We start from the raw sequence: 15792 nt of genomic DNA, 5'->3' as shown, positions 1-15792 counted from the left end.
CATTCAAAGCTCTACCATCCCAGGGTTCCCAGTATGAGAAAAGACTTAAAATTTAAACCTTGCCATAACCTTTTCTGAGTTATTAATGGTGATCTGCTTTTCAAGTGTTTGTGCCTTTCTTCTTGGGATCCCAAAAGTATCAGCATTTCCTTGCACATCATAAGAATGAGCTTCCATTTTTTATCTGCTTCCTCATACCAAAAAAATGACAGTGTTCAACATAATAAAATGGTGTTTCACTGAATACTAAACACTGAAACTTACAAGCTTCCCATTTCCCAAATTTTCTGTATAATCAAACTACCTGTGATGCATACTAAAAGGTTTAGAAAGTTCAGAGCCTACACTAAGTACATTCTTCTCTAGTTCTGCACAATTCAGAGCCAGGATGGCGACACAAGATAGATCAACTACTGCAGATATGCACATGGTAACATAATAAAATATCAAACACCTACTTCTTCTGCTCTGTCTGGCATCCCAGAAGTACACAGAACTAAAGATCAACAAGATGTAAGCAAGCATAGAGGCTCAAGTCTCTGTGTGCGTGTGTGCACACGGACAATCAAAACAGTTTCCACTAAGCAAAGATTCCTGGCTGGGAAAGGTATCTTTAAGGAAAAGACTCCAGAATGGAATCCTCTTTTCTGCCTCTTCGACGAAATACGAAGCATCAGTGCAAAGTCTTCTCTTCAAACTCTTCAAACAAATAACCTTAAAAATATCTGTTTCACTAGGTGTTTCTGCCATCCTTGCCTCTCCCATCTGGCTAGAAGGCAAGCTGCTCCTAGAACATCAGTACAGGTCCCAGCCACAGAACAATGACCATGTGATGATGAGACAAAGCAAAAGCTTACACAAAGCCAAGCACAAGAAGAAACCCCAGCACTTGGCGAGGTGGGTGTTGGTCTCTTCTCCCAAGCAACATGTGATAAGAGAAGAGAAAATGGTCTGAAGTTGTGCCAGGAGAGGTTTAGACTGGATATCAGGAAAAATTTCTTCACCAAAATGGTTGTCAAGCATTCAAACAGGCTGCCCAGGGAAGTGGCTGAGTCACCATCCCTGGAGGTATTCAAAAGATCTGTAGATGCAGTGCTTAGTGACATGGTTCACTGGTGGCTTGGCAGTGCTATAGTAAGGGTCGGACTCAATCTTAAAGGTCTTTTCCAACCTAAACTTTTCTATGATTCTGTCCTAGACCAAATGCACATCCACAGAAGCAAAACCTGGACATACAGCAGTACTCCAGAAGCAGAGACAGGATGAAGAAAAGCACACAGAAAGCACACAAAAAACTGTTTTGGAACAAGCAACAACCAGTGTGGTTGTGACTGTGATGCAACTTCCTCTGTGAAATTCTGCCAGATCTTAATAGGAATTGGATCTCCAAAGAGATTCACCAGTTATGCTAACATTCTGAGCAACCTGACCTAGTTGAAGATATCCCTGCTCACTGCAGGGCAGTGGTCTAGATGACCTTTAAAGGTCCTGTCTAACCCAAACCATGCTATCATTCTGCGAAAAGCAGCAGATGGAAGTAGCTGAGTGTGGTGGATAAAGGTTAAATAAAACAAATAAAAATTAGTGCAATCAGGTTCCCAAACTATAAATGCAGACAAGTTACAAACCTACCTTGATTAAGTAAATTCCATTACTTAATGTCTTATTCCTGGCTTTTGAACTAATTTTTTAATGATGTGCAGAAAATTAGAAATTTTATTCAGGGCAGCTTCATCTATACAGACTGCACTATATGTACAGTTTGTAACTCATACATGATTAAATCAAAGACCAATTACTTCCTGTATTCTCAACTAGCAATTTCTCCAATGAGTCTCAAAACCCTGTAAATTTAGATATGAAAAATACTTCAATACTGTAACTGACCAGTAGACCCCTGTAACACAAGGCTCAGAGGAGATGGGCAAGGGTGATGTGCCTATGCAGCTTGGAAAATAATGTAGGATGTGGCTATCCACAGCTGTAGCAAAGAGGCTAACTTTACTGCAACACAAGCAGGACCAGAAGGCAGACTTTACTTTGGAAAAACAATTATGTCAGTTGAGTGGATCAACATTTCTCTCTTGATTGCATCAAAAGAACGTGAATGTCTGATGTACACATTTCTCCATGCTGGTCTGGCTTTGTGGCTCAACCCAACACGTGCACTGAATAAGCAGCCATATTTCAAAGACAACAACAGGCTTGAGCTGTTTTCAACCCACCTGTTCTTTTCTGGCAACTGGGAATGCCCAGCATTATGATGGTGAGCGTATTACAGAGACTGGTGATGGAAATCACATTGGTACTGTGATTGAACGGTGTACTGCAATTTCTACGTTTTGCTAAGCATAGCTTACAAAATATATTTAAAACACAGGACAAATGTCTCATTCCGTGACATTAAAAATCCCACATAACATCCAACGCCTTCATATATACACATTTGATATTAAACATTACACCTTCCACACATGGGTTATCTAAAAGAAGCTGGTCAGAAAGTATACAGACAGATACCTGTATGGGAAATAATATCTGACAGATACCTTTATGGGAAATAATGCTGCTTTCTTAGAGCATCAAGTAAAATGCCAACACTCATTCAACACAAACATCCACGACCAATTTGCAAGAAGAGTGTTTTTACTTGCCACTGCAAAGAGCTGTCCTTTACCACTCCCAAAAGCTTGAAGTTTGCAGACTAATGAGCCACATGTTTTCTACTAGGCACTGTTTACTCAGGAGAAGAAATACTTTTTTGAAACCTTTGAAGTTACTCTCTACTGCCTTTATTTGAATGGGCTCCTTTGGAAAAGTGTGATAATTTTTCACTTCTGGGGAAACAGCTGCAGCAGCCCTGCATTCTGATATTCAAAGAAATTTGTTCCTATTCAATAGTGTTTTAGATTAAACATTTTATCAGAATTCCCTGCATCAAAGGAAGTGCACACAAGAAAGTTTTGTGTCTAAAAAAGCCAGAAGGAAAGAGAAACACTAATTTGCATTAATGAGTTCTCCTTGCAGAATAACTTCTATCCTGGGAGGTCACAAAGTTTCAGCACCTTGCTATTGTGTGGTATTTTGTAAGACTTTACAGAAAATAGGCAATATTCAGCCTGGCAGACACCAGCCATTAACCAAAGAAATATCAATACCCAAATTATGAGAACAATGTGCTAGGCTGCCCCATGAGCCTGAAAAAAAAAAAAAAAAAAGACAGCCTTATAGGCTGGACTTTGATTGTGGCGAATCATCAGCCATAACGTAGAGCTGTTCTCCTTAGTACAATACTTCTACATTTTTGACCAACTAAGAAACACAACTCTGAATATTGGTACTGCTAATGTTGAATTCAAGGTTTGCTCAATCATGAAATATTTGAGATACACCTATTCCCAACCCCTATCTACATCAAGCAATGTAATAAAGACTACAGCGCTCCATTTGACATCCAACTTAGTAACTCTACAGTCGTATACAAAGCTCAAGAGCTATTTTCAAGTACTAAAAATATCTCCTAAAAAAACACTTCTCAGAGAAATACATCCCAACCTGAAATGCATCTTACTCTTTCATGATTTTTTTTGTCTTCTTTAATTTTAAAAAACAAAGTAAAGTAGGACACTCAGTTCAACTCAGGCTACCAGCACAACAATAAAGCTGAGCAATTTTCTGCAATCTTAGAATATTCTATGCGGTTATCTTGCAAGCCTTGTGAATGACAACTGCCTACTCTCTAGCTAGAGAAAATATTTCACAAAAATAATATTATCTTAACCTGATTGCAGTGCTGTAGATTGTAGGAGTAATGGAAACAAAAATTCAGACTAAATCCCCAACACCGTGTCTGTCCAAACCACCTCACCTTCCTTTAGCCCGCTCACATAGTATACAGCTGAAACTTAGGAATGCTGAATATTCAAACTTTGTCTTCCATTGCTAGAAAAGATTTACCATTTCTGTATACTGTGGAGGACGTACTACAATGAATTTAAAGCCTACTTTTTTAAAGCCTTGAGGTGGCACCAGCTACCAAGAATGCACTGACAAACACACCAGACCAGTCTGTATTCGATTAGCCAAAATATTCAACTATGATTCTTCCTGTTAAAAAACACCCCCTGAACATCACAGAAGTCTGCTTGAGCATCTCATACATTTGTCATTACTTATTAATCAGACAAACAAAAAGATACAGAATCCTAAGCACACACTAAAACGATTAAATCAATACTAATGTCTCGATGAAAAACAGTTAACATTAAATAGCACTGAGTAAGTTCAGAGACTCATCACCCAAGACAGAGAGCACCTATGGCCATACCTCACTTGACTCCAGGTAGCATACGCCTCTGCTAAAATCCTAATTCACATGAAGCCTTTTAGAAGTTGAAGGCCAAAAGACCTTGAGTCTAAATATCAGTCATTTATCTTGCCAGAGCCACTAACTTTCTAGAAGAGAACATTTAAGTTAGAAATAAGATCATATGGCTCCTCTCCAATAGTCTGCTTCTATCTAACACTCCAAAGTGCTGAGCTTTTCAAAATGATGGACAGCTCTTGGAACAGCAAACGCTAATAAAGAATGTTAGCACCCTGTGATATATGGCATGTGTCCATGAAAGCATGTGTCCATGACACATACAGACTTTAGTTGATCGTATAAAGCAAAAATGCCAATAGAAATATTTGCTCAGTATATATTTGCTTAAAATTATGAATGCAGCTCCAAGACGCAATTGTTGATTATATCCCTGATAGCTATGCAGTTACTTCATAATGTGACAAAATAAAATTCTAATTAAAAAAACCCTGAACTTACTGTTTACAAGAGTTGTCAGGACCAAGGAAGCGGCAGTGCCAATTTAAATGCAAACATAACTCACTGCATAATTACTTTATTTATGGTAATAAGCTTTCTTATAATTACTATCAAGAAAGTAGCAACACCATATTCAATAAGCTTTTTTTGTGAATTATGTATGCAGAAAAAAGTGCTGCAGAAAATTTGTGACTTTTAAAGTAATTTAAAAGCCTTCGTAAAAGATTCTGTAGGCTGCATCTGCTATCCCCTTTATCCCTTCTAATTGTTTAGGGTAGAATGCTTACAAAACAAATAATTAGAAAGAGATGCTTGTCCTAAATTTATACCTTGATTATTGTATTTTATTTCCTTTATCGTCTCTGCACTGTAACTTTATCATTCCTTCTAGCTTCTACAAACCACACTGTAAATGCCAGTCATATCACAACATCAAGCAAGTACCACCAGAAATCTTTCACCATTCAAAAGCAAGTCTCACAACTAAAATCTACGTATTAAGTTACTGCACTCTTGCAAAACTCCATCGTGATCTATAAGTGAATTCATATTCAACTGAAGCTATGACTACATAAAGGGGCGAGTAAAGCTAATAGTCTGCTTATGCTAAAAGGAGGAGGTCTTCACTGCTTTGTCCCTCACTGTTTTCAACATTAACCCCACTGAACTTACTAACTCAACAGAAAGCTGCCCAACAGGGCACAAGGGGAAAGAAGGATGAGGTTAACCTTCTGCAGGGCTAGCAATCCAGACAAACTCAACAACCACTACAGCCAACAAAAAGCAGGAACAAAGCACTAAGAGTAGCATCTTTTTTCAGCAGTAATAAGAACATTTCATTCAGTCCTACAGAAGAGCATTCCAAGATCGCCACATGCTTGCAGTGATCACCACATAACCAGAGGCAATGGGTATAAACTAGGAGAGGGGCAGATTTAGAATAGATATAAGGAAGAATTCTTCACCATGAGAGTGGAGAGGCACTGGAACAGGTTGCCCGGGGAATCTGTGGATGCCCCATCCCTGGAGGCATTCAAGGCCAGGCTGGATGGGGCCTTGGACAGCCTGATCTAGTAGGAGGTGTCCCCACCCATGGCAGGGGGGTTGGAATTGGATGATCTTTAAGGTCCCTTCTAACAAAAACTACTCTACGATTCTATAACTCTTCACCAAACAAAGCAAGCAAAAAACGTTTGTTTCTTTTTTATTAAATTAGCTACCCTGACAATTATCTGCATATTCCATACATCACTGTTTTTCCTGACAGATTATGCCATAGACTTCCCATGTAAAGGCGTTACAAAGCTAGCAAAAAAAAAAAAACACACATTCTGTGATGTCTGAATTCAAGCAAATCCCATAGGAAACCACTTCTAGATTATTCTGGATTAATATTTCTGATTTATCTGCATTGGAAAAGAAAGGGGAAAGGAAAGACTAAAACTTTCTAATGCTTCATCAATGAGCTAAACAACAGATTAAAAGAAGACATTGACTGTTGAATTAAAAAGGAAATCTATGCTTGTAAAGCAAGATAAGTGCTATGTTAACTTAGCAGTTATTTAAGTTATCAAAGCAATGTTAAAAGATAGGAAGGTATCTAGTAGAGTGGGTCTGTAGTGAAGAATCCACTTTTTTAAAAAGAAAACCAAAATCTCTTCTCTCACCTTATCCTCCAACTAAAGCAGAAGAGATGTGGGGGTTTTGCCAACATAAATGTGAAGTATTGCGTTCTAATTTTCTGCAAGCTGCAGATGGTAAGAAACTAATCAATGACTATAAAATTATTGTTTCACCTTTTAGTTCATTAAGAAATAATCTACACGTCAAAAGCAATATCAACTGCTGTGGTAACACCAAATCCATTTCAGAGTTTCTAATATTTTCCATCACATTTCATTCTGAGTTTGTTGGATATTACTTTCATGAAACAACTGATGATGCCACTCTGGAACAATTTAAATTGTTTTCAAGTCCCTGCTGCCACAGGCATCCCCTCCCCCTCTGTTTTCAGTTGCATGTACACATGCTTCACCCGTTCATCAGTACTTACGGCTGCCAAATCTCGTCCAGGGTGATAACTCATTGCCCCAAAAAAACAAAATCTATTCATTGATCTTTGATCTGTTAGTTTAGCAACTAAGCCCTTTTTCACTATTTAATAAAAATACCCATGAAACCCATGAGGAAATTCAAGCATGCAACTAAGAAAGATGATCCATTTGTCATCTCAGAATTATGTGAACAAATAAAGCATCTTCTTCAAAGAAAAAAAAAAAATTCTCAACTTATGTCCCACTCTTCAACCCATTCTCAAAATTATCCTGAAATCACTACTGATATACTACAGGCTGAAATTCACAGTCATCTTTGAAGACTAGCTGAAATTAACCAAGACTCAAAACAATGAAGATTAAGGAGGATTTCAGAATCACCACATGATGTTCTTATTAGATCAGACTTGGTTTGAGTTTTTGTACCAACCTTCTACATGATTTTGGGAAAGTCTTTTTGGTTTACTGGTGGAAAAACATTACTCTGACCTCTTCCGTTAAGCACATAATGATCTGAAAACGAATGCTGCAGAAGGCCCGGATAACAAAACTGTGCTCCTATTTAACAACTTACAGTTGCTTTGAGGTCAGACTACAATTACAGCGAAGCTCAAGTTGATGCAACCTAAACAGCATTCTTTATTCTTCTACTAAAAGGCGGTCTTCTACAAGACAGTCTTCAGAAGAACAAAGAACCTGTCACAATCTAAAACATGGTGATAAAAGAAAGACAATAATTCAGACTACAATTATAGAAAAGTAAAATGTCCCAAATGTATCACTGAAGAGATCCAAAAATTACAAAGACTGATCTGCACTTGGAGTTATGCTTCATCTAAACAGCTGCAAGCTCTCCTGCCTACTTACAGCTTAAGAAAAGCTCCACTTACGGCAAGAAGTCACAAAATAGTATCTTTCCAAACAGAAATACAAACATCATTCCTCTAAGTCATAGCTTTATTGAGCCAAGGAGAATTCTTACTAGGATGGGAAATTCTCCCTTTCCCATTACCATCAGACACGTGAATTTTTACAGAAGTTTAATCACCCCAACACGAGAGACAGGAATAAGGAAGTCTTGGGACAAAACATTAACTAGCTTAGAGTAAACATACAATAACGCTTATGAAAACTTAATTAACACAGGAAAACATCAGTTTTCTAAAACATCTTATCACTTCCCAATCCTGAGAAGTCATCCAAATACAGGAAGGGGGGGAGCCTGCCATGTCTTGCAAAACATCCAAACTATAGAACCCTTTCAAACACAAACTTGCAAAACAAAAAAAGTAGTTGAAACACAGTCTAGCTGTAATCTTTGTCCCATAAGATTACGCAGATTCTTCAACTGTCTCCTGAAGAAAATACATTAAGGATCCTTTCAAGACTGCTGAAAAGTTCCCATATAAAAGCTGCTAGTGTCTAGCTGTCTCAAAATGTCAACAGATAGAAAAAGAAGAGTTCAGAAACACCAAAAACACCAAAACAGACAATAGACAGTTGTAAATACACATGCCTGTTTGGAGACTCTATTATGAGACATGGAAGTGGGGGGAAGAGTGGAGAGGAAGCAATTCAGATACTAAGAGAAACAACTCAGTCTTTTTCCTCATACTGAAGTTTAGCTTTCCTCCTACTCCATTTTGAAAACCCTCAACAAACCACAGCAGTACCTGATCATCTTTTATTTTGTTTCCCTAGATAAAGGTTTATTTAGTAAGTTTTTAATCATAGAAATGTTACTAATTTTTAAACATAACTTATTTACCCCATACGAAACTTAAGAAACGCCATTTTTGCGCTACCAGCATTCAGAAGAATTAGAATGGGTCAATACCACATACAACTTGATCATAAACTATAACTATGATATACTATTCATTTTGGAATAGAAATAAAAGGCATTCAAATCTTCCTGTCATTCTGGGTTTGGTGCACAAGTGTCAGATAGCTACTTACCCCACCACACACACACTTGTATTTCTATTTAATGGCATTATATTTGCTTTGCTTTCCTTGCCCCCCCGTGCTGCCCATTCAAAAATCTTTTATTTGCAAGGCAGTGACTGAAACGGAAAGATACTGACACTACTTTTATCAGCTATCTAGTCTCCCAAAACAAAGACCAATCTTCTAGAGATGCTTCCACACACTCCAAAAGTCCTTCTTCCTGAAGAGTTCTGAGCTCTTTATTATTTAGTTGGAAGACACAATCACTAGAATTAAGAAAATTCTAACATTATTTTAAAGTCAGAAAAGAGTTCTGAAATGCCAGATTACAATAACCTCCATAGTTTTCAACACAGGACAGACTTCGCAATTACTACAATATTCTAGCCACAGAAGACAATCATATTTCAAAACAGAACAATACCCAACTATAGAAAATAATATAGTCTACACCATAAACTCAATCCAGTTCTCCATTCAAGTCAAAATATTAAAAAGCACTTTTCTCTTCAGATTAGGGTGGGAGAAAAAGGAACTCCTATGTCTCTCACAACAGCCTACAGCAAAGAAAATCCAGTAGCCACCTAAAAAAAACCCATCTAATATCTTCAAAGAATACTGATCACAAAAGGGAGGTAGAGAGAGAGAACAGGTTTTTTTTTCCATAGAGAAAGTAAAGAAAAAAAGAATAGATCTCAGATTTTCAATACCGAGAGTCAAAGATAAAGGAAATATCTGAGCTCACAGTCACTATCACCAATGCAAAGGAGCTTTCAGGGTTCACAGAGCACAAACTGAAGCCCAACATTGACAAATTTAAATAACTCCCTAGATTAAATCGTTTCCAAACTAGGCAAGGAGGAGAAAGCATAATCGATCAACCTCTTTCAGTGTATAGAGTCTACAACTTTATACCAGACATTCCAAGTAGCAGTACTCAAAGCTTCAGTACCACTTTTAAATTAACGACTGTCCAACAGAGTAAAACCAAGTAATTTTTAAGAATACAGAATATGCAAATATTTCAACATCAAATGCAACTAATATTTCTCAATTTCACCCTGAAAGATAAAATTTAACAAAATCATATAATCCAAGCAAATGCCAAGCAGCTAATACAACTATTCTAAATAAAACAAGATTTCTATTCCAACCATATAGAGCACTAAAACAATGCTTTTAGTATCTGTCAAGAGAGATTAAAAATCTGTCTGATTAGCTCAACAAACAGCAGAAAAAAAGAAGAAAAACAACAGTCCTACAATTCTTAAACTACAAAACACAGATCAAAATTGTGGGACGTGTCCCTGCCCATGGCAGGGGGGGTGGAACGAACTGATCTTTAAGGTCCCTTCCAACCCAAAGCATTCTATGATTCTATGATCTTTAAGGTCCTTTCCATTCAAAACCATTCTGTGGTCCTATGATCTTTAAGGTCCCTTCCACCCCAAAACCATTCTATGAGTCCATGATCTTTAAGGTCCTTTCCATTCAAAACCATTCTATGATCTTCAAGGTCCCTTCCAACCCAAACCATTCTATGATCTTCAAGGCCCCTTCCAACCCAAACCATTCTATGATCTTCAAGGTCCCTTCCAACCCAAACCATTCTATGATCTTTAAGATCCCTTCCAACCCAAACCATTCTACAATTCCTACCACGAGACAAACACACAAGAGCAACCCTGGAATGGTAAAACGGACACACGCACCAGTAGGAGTTGTCACCACATTGCATGCAAAAATCCTCTCAGCTCCAATGAAGCCAGTGAGACTCTGATGAGACCTTTACCTTCATTTTCCATCGAAATCGTACTTGTGGCGACAGTTACAAAAGTCTTTAGCAACAGCAGCGCTGGAAGGCGAAGACAGAGGTGCCCCAAGATCCCAGGAAATCACACTGCTCCCTCTGCCCCCACCTGCAGCAACATCTGCAAGAGAAACCAGCGCTAAAAAAAAAAAAAAAAAAGGAAAACAATAACAGCAATCGTAAAATAACTGAAAATAAAGCCCAATAGCTGAGCCTCTGGATGCGCACCGCCAGGAGCAGAGACTCGCACGCAGGCAGCCTCCAGGGGCCACCGAGGATGCGGATTAGTCGCCCCGCAGCCGCACACAGCAGCCCTGTCGCTTTTCCCCGTCGCCACAAGCGCTGCCTCCAGCCTCGTCCCGCCCGGGGAGGGGCTCCGAGACGGAACCAACTTAAAAATAAAGCCTCACCCCGAGTGACCCCCCCCCACACGCCTCGCACCCAGCGAAGCTCGGAGGCGGTGGAGAAGGGGGAAAAGAGAGAGAGACGGAGAGAGAGATTGGAACGCGAGGGTCAGCTGCCTCGCCCCGCCTCGCCCCGGCTCCCCTCACGGCCGCAGCCGCAGCCCCCGCCCCGCGCGCTTCCGAGGGAGGGCGCCGCGGCGGACGGGGCGGGACGGGGCGGCGGAAGGGCGGGGCGGCCTCGCGGCGGCGCCTGCGCTGAGGGGTGGGGGGGGCGCTCCGGCAGCTCCAGCGCTTGGGGGGTGGTGTGGAAGCCGAAATGACGGCGAATAAACTCTGCAAGAGGCGTTTTAGAAAGCAAGCAGCCTTTATCAGGGCTGGGCAACGCGAGGGAGGGATCTTCCGTCGTGCGCAGCGAGATGAGAGCTGGGACAGAATGGATTTCGCGCTGGCATCTGTATATTGTCCCAGAAATCTTATGCATGTTCTGTTACTTTCCAAGGACTGGTTTTAATGTTATTATGAGCGTCACAATAGGAAAATCTGTTGTTAATTTGGAGATGGCTCCGGCTCTGCCTTACCTTGTGTTTGAGATGGGGAAAGGCTGCAAACAAGTGGTTACAGAAGAGACATTGGTTCAGCACAGATCACACTGCACACAAGATGTTACCATAGAATCATAGACTCACTAGGTTGGAAAAGACCTTTGAGATCGTCAAGACCTACCATACCTGTCCACTACTAAATCATATCCCTAAGCACTTCATCCACCCGTCTTCTAATGGGATGGTGACTCAACCACCTCCCTGGGCAGCCTGTGCCAATGCCTGATAACCCTTTTGATGAAGACATTTTTCCTAATGTCAAATCTAAACTTTCCCTGGCACAGCTTGAGGTGATTCCCTCTTGCCCTGTCACCTGTCACTTGGGCAAAAAGACCAAAACCTCCTTTCAGGTTGTTGTAGGGAGCAATAAGGTCTCCCCTCAGCCTCCTCAAGGCTAAACAACCCCAGTTCCCTCAGCCGTTCCTCGTAAGACTCGTTCTCCAGACCCTTCACCAGCTTCATTGCTCTTCTCTGGACACCTTCCAGAACCTCAACATCATTCTTGTGGTGAGGTCCCCAAAACCGAACACAGTACTGAGGTGTAGTCTCACCAGTGCTGAGTACAGGGGCAGAACCACGTCCCTGGACCTGCTGGCCACACTATTTCTGATACAAGCCAAGACGCCTCTCCAATGGAGCTGGTTACAAAAGAAGACACATCTGTTCAGCACAGATCACGCTGCACACAAGGCGTTGTCATCTCCAAAAAATGAACAGTGTCCGGAAAAAACCTGTCTGGAAGAAAACATGCTAAGAGAGAAAGAAAACACACTATCAGAGGGACATTCTGTCTGACTTTGAAAAAATACAATTAATTAGATGAAACCTAACTCTACTTTAACTTAAATAAAAAATATTCCACTTTTTGTAATCGATACAAGAAGTACTTACTGTTACAAAAAGTGGAATATTTTTGATTTAAGCTAAAGTTTTATTTCTCTGATAGCATGTTTTCTTTCAGAGAGTGTTCATTCTTTGGAGAACTAGTCCTACAAGGAGTGGCTGAGAGAACTGGGGTTGTTTAGCCTGGAGAAGAGGAGGCTGAGGGGAGACCTTATCACTGTCTACAACTACCTGAAAGGAGGTTGTGGAGAGGTGCTTGCTGGTCTCTTCTCCCAAGTGATAGGACAAGAGGGAATGGCCTCGTACTGCACCAGGGAAAGTTCAGATTAAACATTAGGAAAAATTTCTTCACCAAAAGGGTTATCAGGCATTGGAACAGGCTGTCCAGGGAGGTGGTCGAGTCACCATCCCTGAAGGTGTTTAAAAGATGGGTGGATGAAGTGCTTAGGAATATGATTTAGTAGTGGACAGGTACAGTTGGGCTTGATGATCTCAAAGGTCTTTTCCAACGTAGTGAGTCTACGATTCTATGGTAACATCTTGTGTGCAGTATGATCTGTGCTGAACAGATGTGTCTTCTTCTGAAACCACCTGTTTGCAGTCTTTCCTTATCTCAAATGCAAGGTCAGGCAGAGCTGGAGCCAGCTCCAAGTAGCAAGAGATTTGCCTGTTGTGAAGTTCATAATAACATTAAAATTAATCCTTGGAAAGTAATAGAATATGCATAAGATTTCTGGGAAAATTTAGACACAGGTATGTGAGTGAGAAATACATTCTGTCTCCACCTCTTGTCTCGCTGCACCCAATGTATGGAGAACACTCCCTTGTGTTGCCCAGCCCTGATAAAGAATGCTTGCTTTCTAAAACTCCAAAACAAATCTTAGAGGGTTTATTTGTTGGCATTTTTGGTATCACCAAACCCTCTTGGGAGCTCTGGAGGTGCCCACCTCCGCAGCAAGGTCTCCTCCCTTCTCTGCCTGGGCTGGAAAAGCGCATTACCATGAGGGAGATGGAGCTCCCGCCATGTGGAGGAGCCCAGCCTGCACCCTTGGCCCCACCAGCCTCTGTGCTGGCACTAGGAGCCAAACCCATACCATGGAGCAGAGGCTCTGGGTTGGTCAGGGGAAGAACAGTCCCTGAACACCCACTTGCTTCCGAGTTTTTTCTTGGCAGCCTCCATATCCTGTGTCTCTGGAGCAGTATTTGTATGGAAATGGGTGTCACACTCAGAATGTCCTGAGTTGGAAGGGACCTGCAAGGATCACCGAGTCCAACTCCTCTCCCTGCTTAGGACAACCCTGACATTCACACTGTGTCTGAGAGCATTGTCCAAATGCTTCTTGAATATTGTCAGGTTTGGCACTCTGACTGATTCCCTGTGGAGCCTGTTCCAGTGCTCCACTACCCTTGGGCAAAGAACCTTTTCCTAATGTCCAACCTAAACCTCCCACAGCACATCTTCCTACCATTCTCTCAGTTCCTGTCATTGGTTACTGGAGAGAAGAGATCACCGCCTGCTCCTCCTCCCCTTGTGAGGAAGTTGTAGACTGCAATGAGTTTTTCCCTCAGTCTCCTCCAGGCTGACCAGACCAAGTAACTTCATCTGCTCCTTATATGACTTCCCCTCTATATACCCCACCAACCTGGTGGCCCTCTTCTGAACACTCTCCAGTAGCTTTATATCCTTTTAATACTGTGGTGACCAAAACTGCACACAATACTCGGGGTGGGATGGCACCAGTGCAGAGTAGAGTGGGACAACCTCCTCCCTCCACTAGCTGGCAATGCCGTGCTTGATGCACCCCAGAACACAGCTGGCCCTCTTGGCTACCAGGGCTACCAGGGCTCACTGTTGGCTCATGTTCAACTCACTGTCAACCAGAACCCCAGATCCCTAGAACCCCAGATCCCTTTCTGCAGGACTGCCTCCAGCCTCTCACTCCACAGTCTGTATATCCAGCACTGCCATGTCGCACGTGCAAAATCTGCCACTTGCCCTTGTTAAACTTCACACAGTTGATTGCCCAGCTCTCTCATTTGTCCAGATCACTCTGCAGGGCCTCTCTTCCCTCAGGAGTGTCAATGGGCCGCCCAACTTCGTGTCATCCGCAAACTTAGTTAAAAATCATGGAGTAGCTGCTATTCTTACATTACAGTATACCCAGGCTAGACTTGCAGTGTAGTTAGTTTTGAATCCTCAGGCAAATTATTGTGTTCTGTCAAATGTTAGCAAAAAAAAAAAAAAAAAAAAAAAAAAATAAAAAAAAGGAAAAAAAAAAAAACAAAATCTTAAACAATTCAAGTGACTGCTTTTAAAACCCAGCTTTCCGTACCAACCATGTATCCATCACCCCTTATCACTAGTTGTGTACCACGAAAAAAAATGCTTTACCAATTCAAATATGTTTACCCAGACACCTAAGGAATATTATTTGAAACTATGGTTCCAATGCTGAGCTCCAGGGATGAGGAAGTTTTTTTAAATATAAGTATTTTCTACTGATATAATAAATTTTATTTTAAAGACTGATGCACAGCACTAGTATGAACAAAATGCCTTCTGACTTTCAAGGTCAAAATCTAATGGAGACATGCTAATTGTAGGCTTTACACTCTGTTTCTAAAGGAGCATGACAACATGGTCTGAGAAATACAATTGCATTGATATCTCATGATTAATGACCTGTCACCTTGGCTTTGTTTTTCTTAAGCACCAGAAGAAACCAAAATCAGTCTTTGTCAGTTCAGAAGAAGCATTTAAGAAAACTAAATTTTAAACATTTTAATTAAATCTGCCAACCCTATAATAGCATGCCTCTTGAATTCCTCAGCTAAACAAGGTGAAAGTGTAAGAGCATACTTCCCTCTTTTGAAGCTCTTGAAGATAAATTTGAGTGCTAAAATATCATAAATTTGTCAATATATTTTGAGATGTAAATAAGAGATACATGTGCTGATTTAAAGTGTGAACCCTAGATATTTGCATTCAGGAAAATAAATGATGACAAGCTGGTTAATTGTTTGTATGTAATACATAATTTTAGACCTGCCCCATATAGCTGTCACGTTACTTGAATATGTCCATGGTTACTCCACGAAGCATTCCGCTACAAGTAGGTAGCACTGTCATTGTAGGAATGACTCTTCTCCAAGATGCTGCTGCTTCTGTTAACTTGTTTGTAAGGCAAGTAAAGAACCATGTTGAGCTACTTGTGATGCTAGTTACGATGCCCCAATATCAACACAAAACTTATGCACGGTAACTCAAGATGAAAAAAATTTAGTAACTCTGTTAAAAAAGGTA

General features: G+C 40.6%; 1 protein-coding gene across 7 annotated transcripts in view; it reads right to left on the bottom strand.

The window, feature by feature from the left end:
• Window positions 1–15792, bottom strand: part of ATP2C1 (ATPase secretory pathway Ca2+ transporting 1) — a 92631-nt gene that overhangs the window by 39002 nt on the left and 37837 nt on the right. Inside the window, exons 1-2 of one of the 7 annotated variants that reach the window (XM_054057184.1) lie at window positions 10868–11237; window positions 10542–10760 (exon numbers count right to left, since the gene is read on the bottom strand). The exons of 2 other annotated variants lie outside the window; for them this stretch is intronic. Coding sequence is in view for 4 of the 5 variants with exons in the window: in XM_054057181.1 (XP_053913156.1) it covers window positions 10622–10627 (6 nt within the window). In the remaining variant the exon portion in view is untranslated. Of the gene's footprint in view, window positions 1–10541; window positions 10779–10867; window positions 11238–15792 lie in introns of those variants that run through there. 4 more of the 7 variants (XM_054057181.1, XM_054057180.1, XM_054057183.1 and 1 more) reach the window with 4 other exon arrangements.

This window comes from Cuculus canorus, chromosome 2 (genome assembly GCF_017976375.1).
Source record: "Cuculus canorus isolate bCucCan1 chromosome 2, bCucCan1.pri, whole genome shotgun sequence".
NCBI lineage: Eukaryota > Metazoa > Chordata > Aves > Cuculiformes > Cuculidae > Cuculus > Cuculus canorus.
The sequence above is the reverse complement of the archived record's forward strand: the minus strand, read 5'-3'. Positions and strand labels throughout refer to the sequence as shown.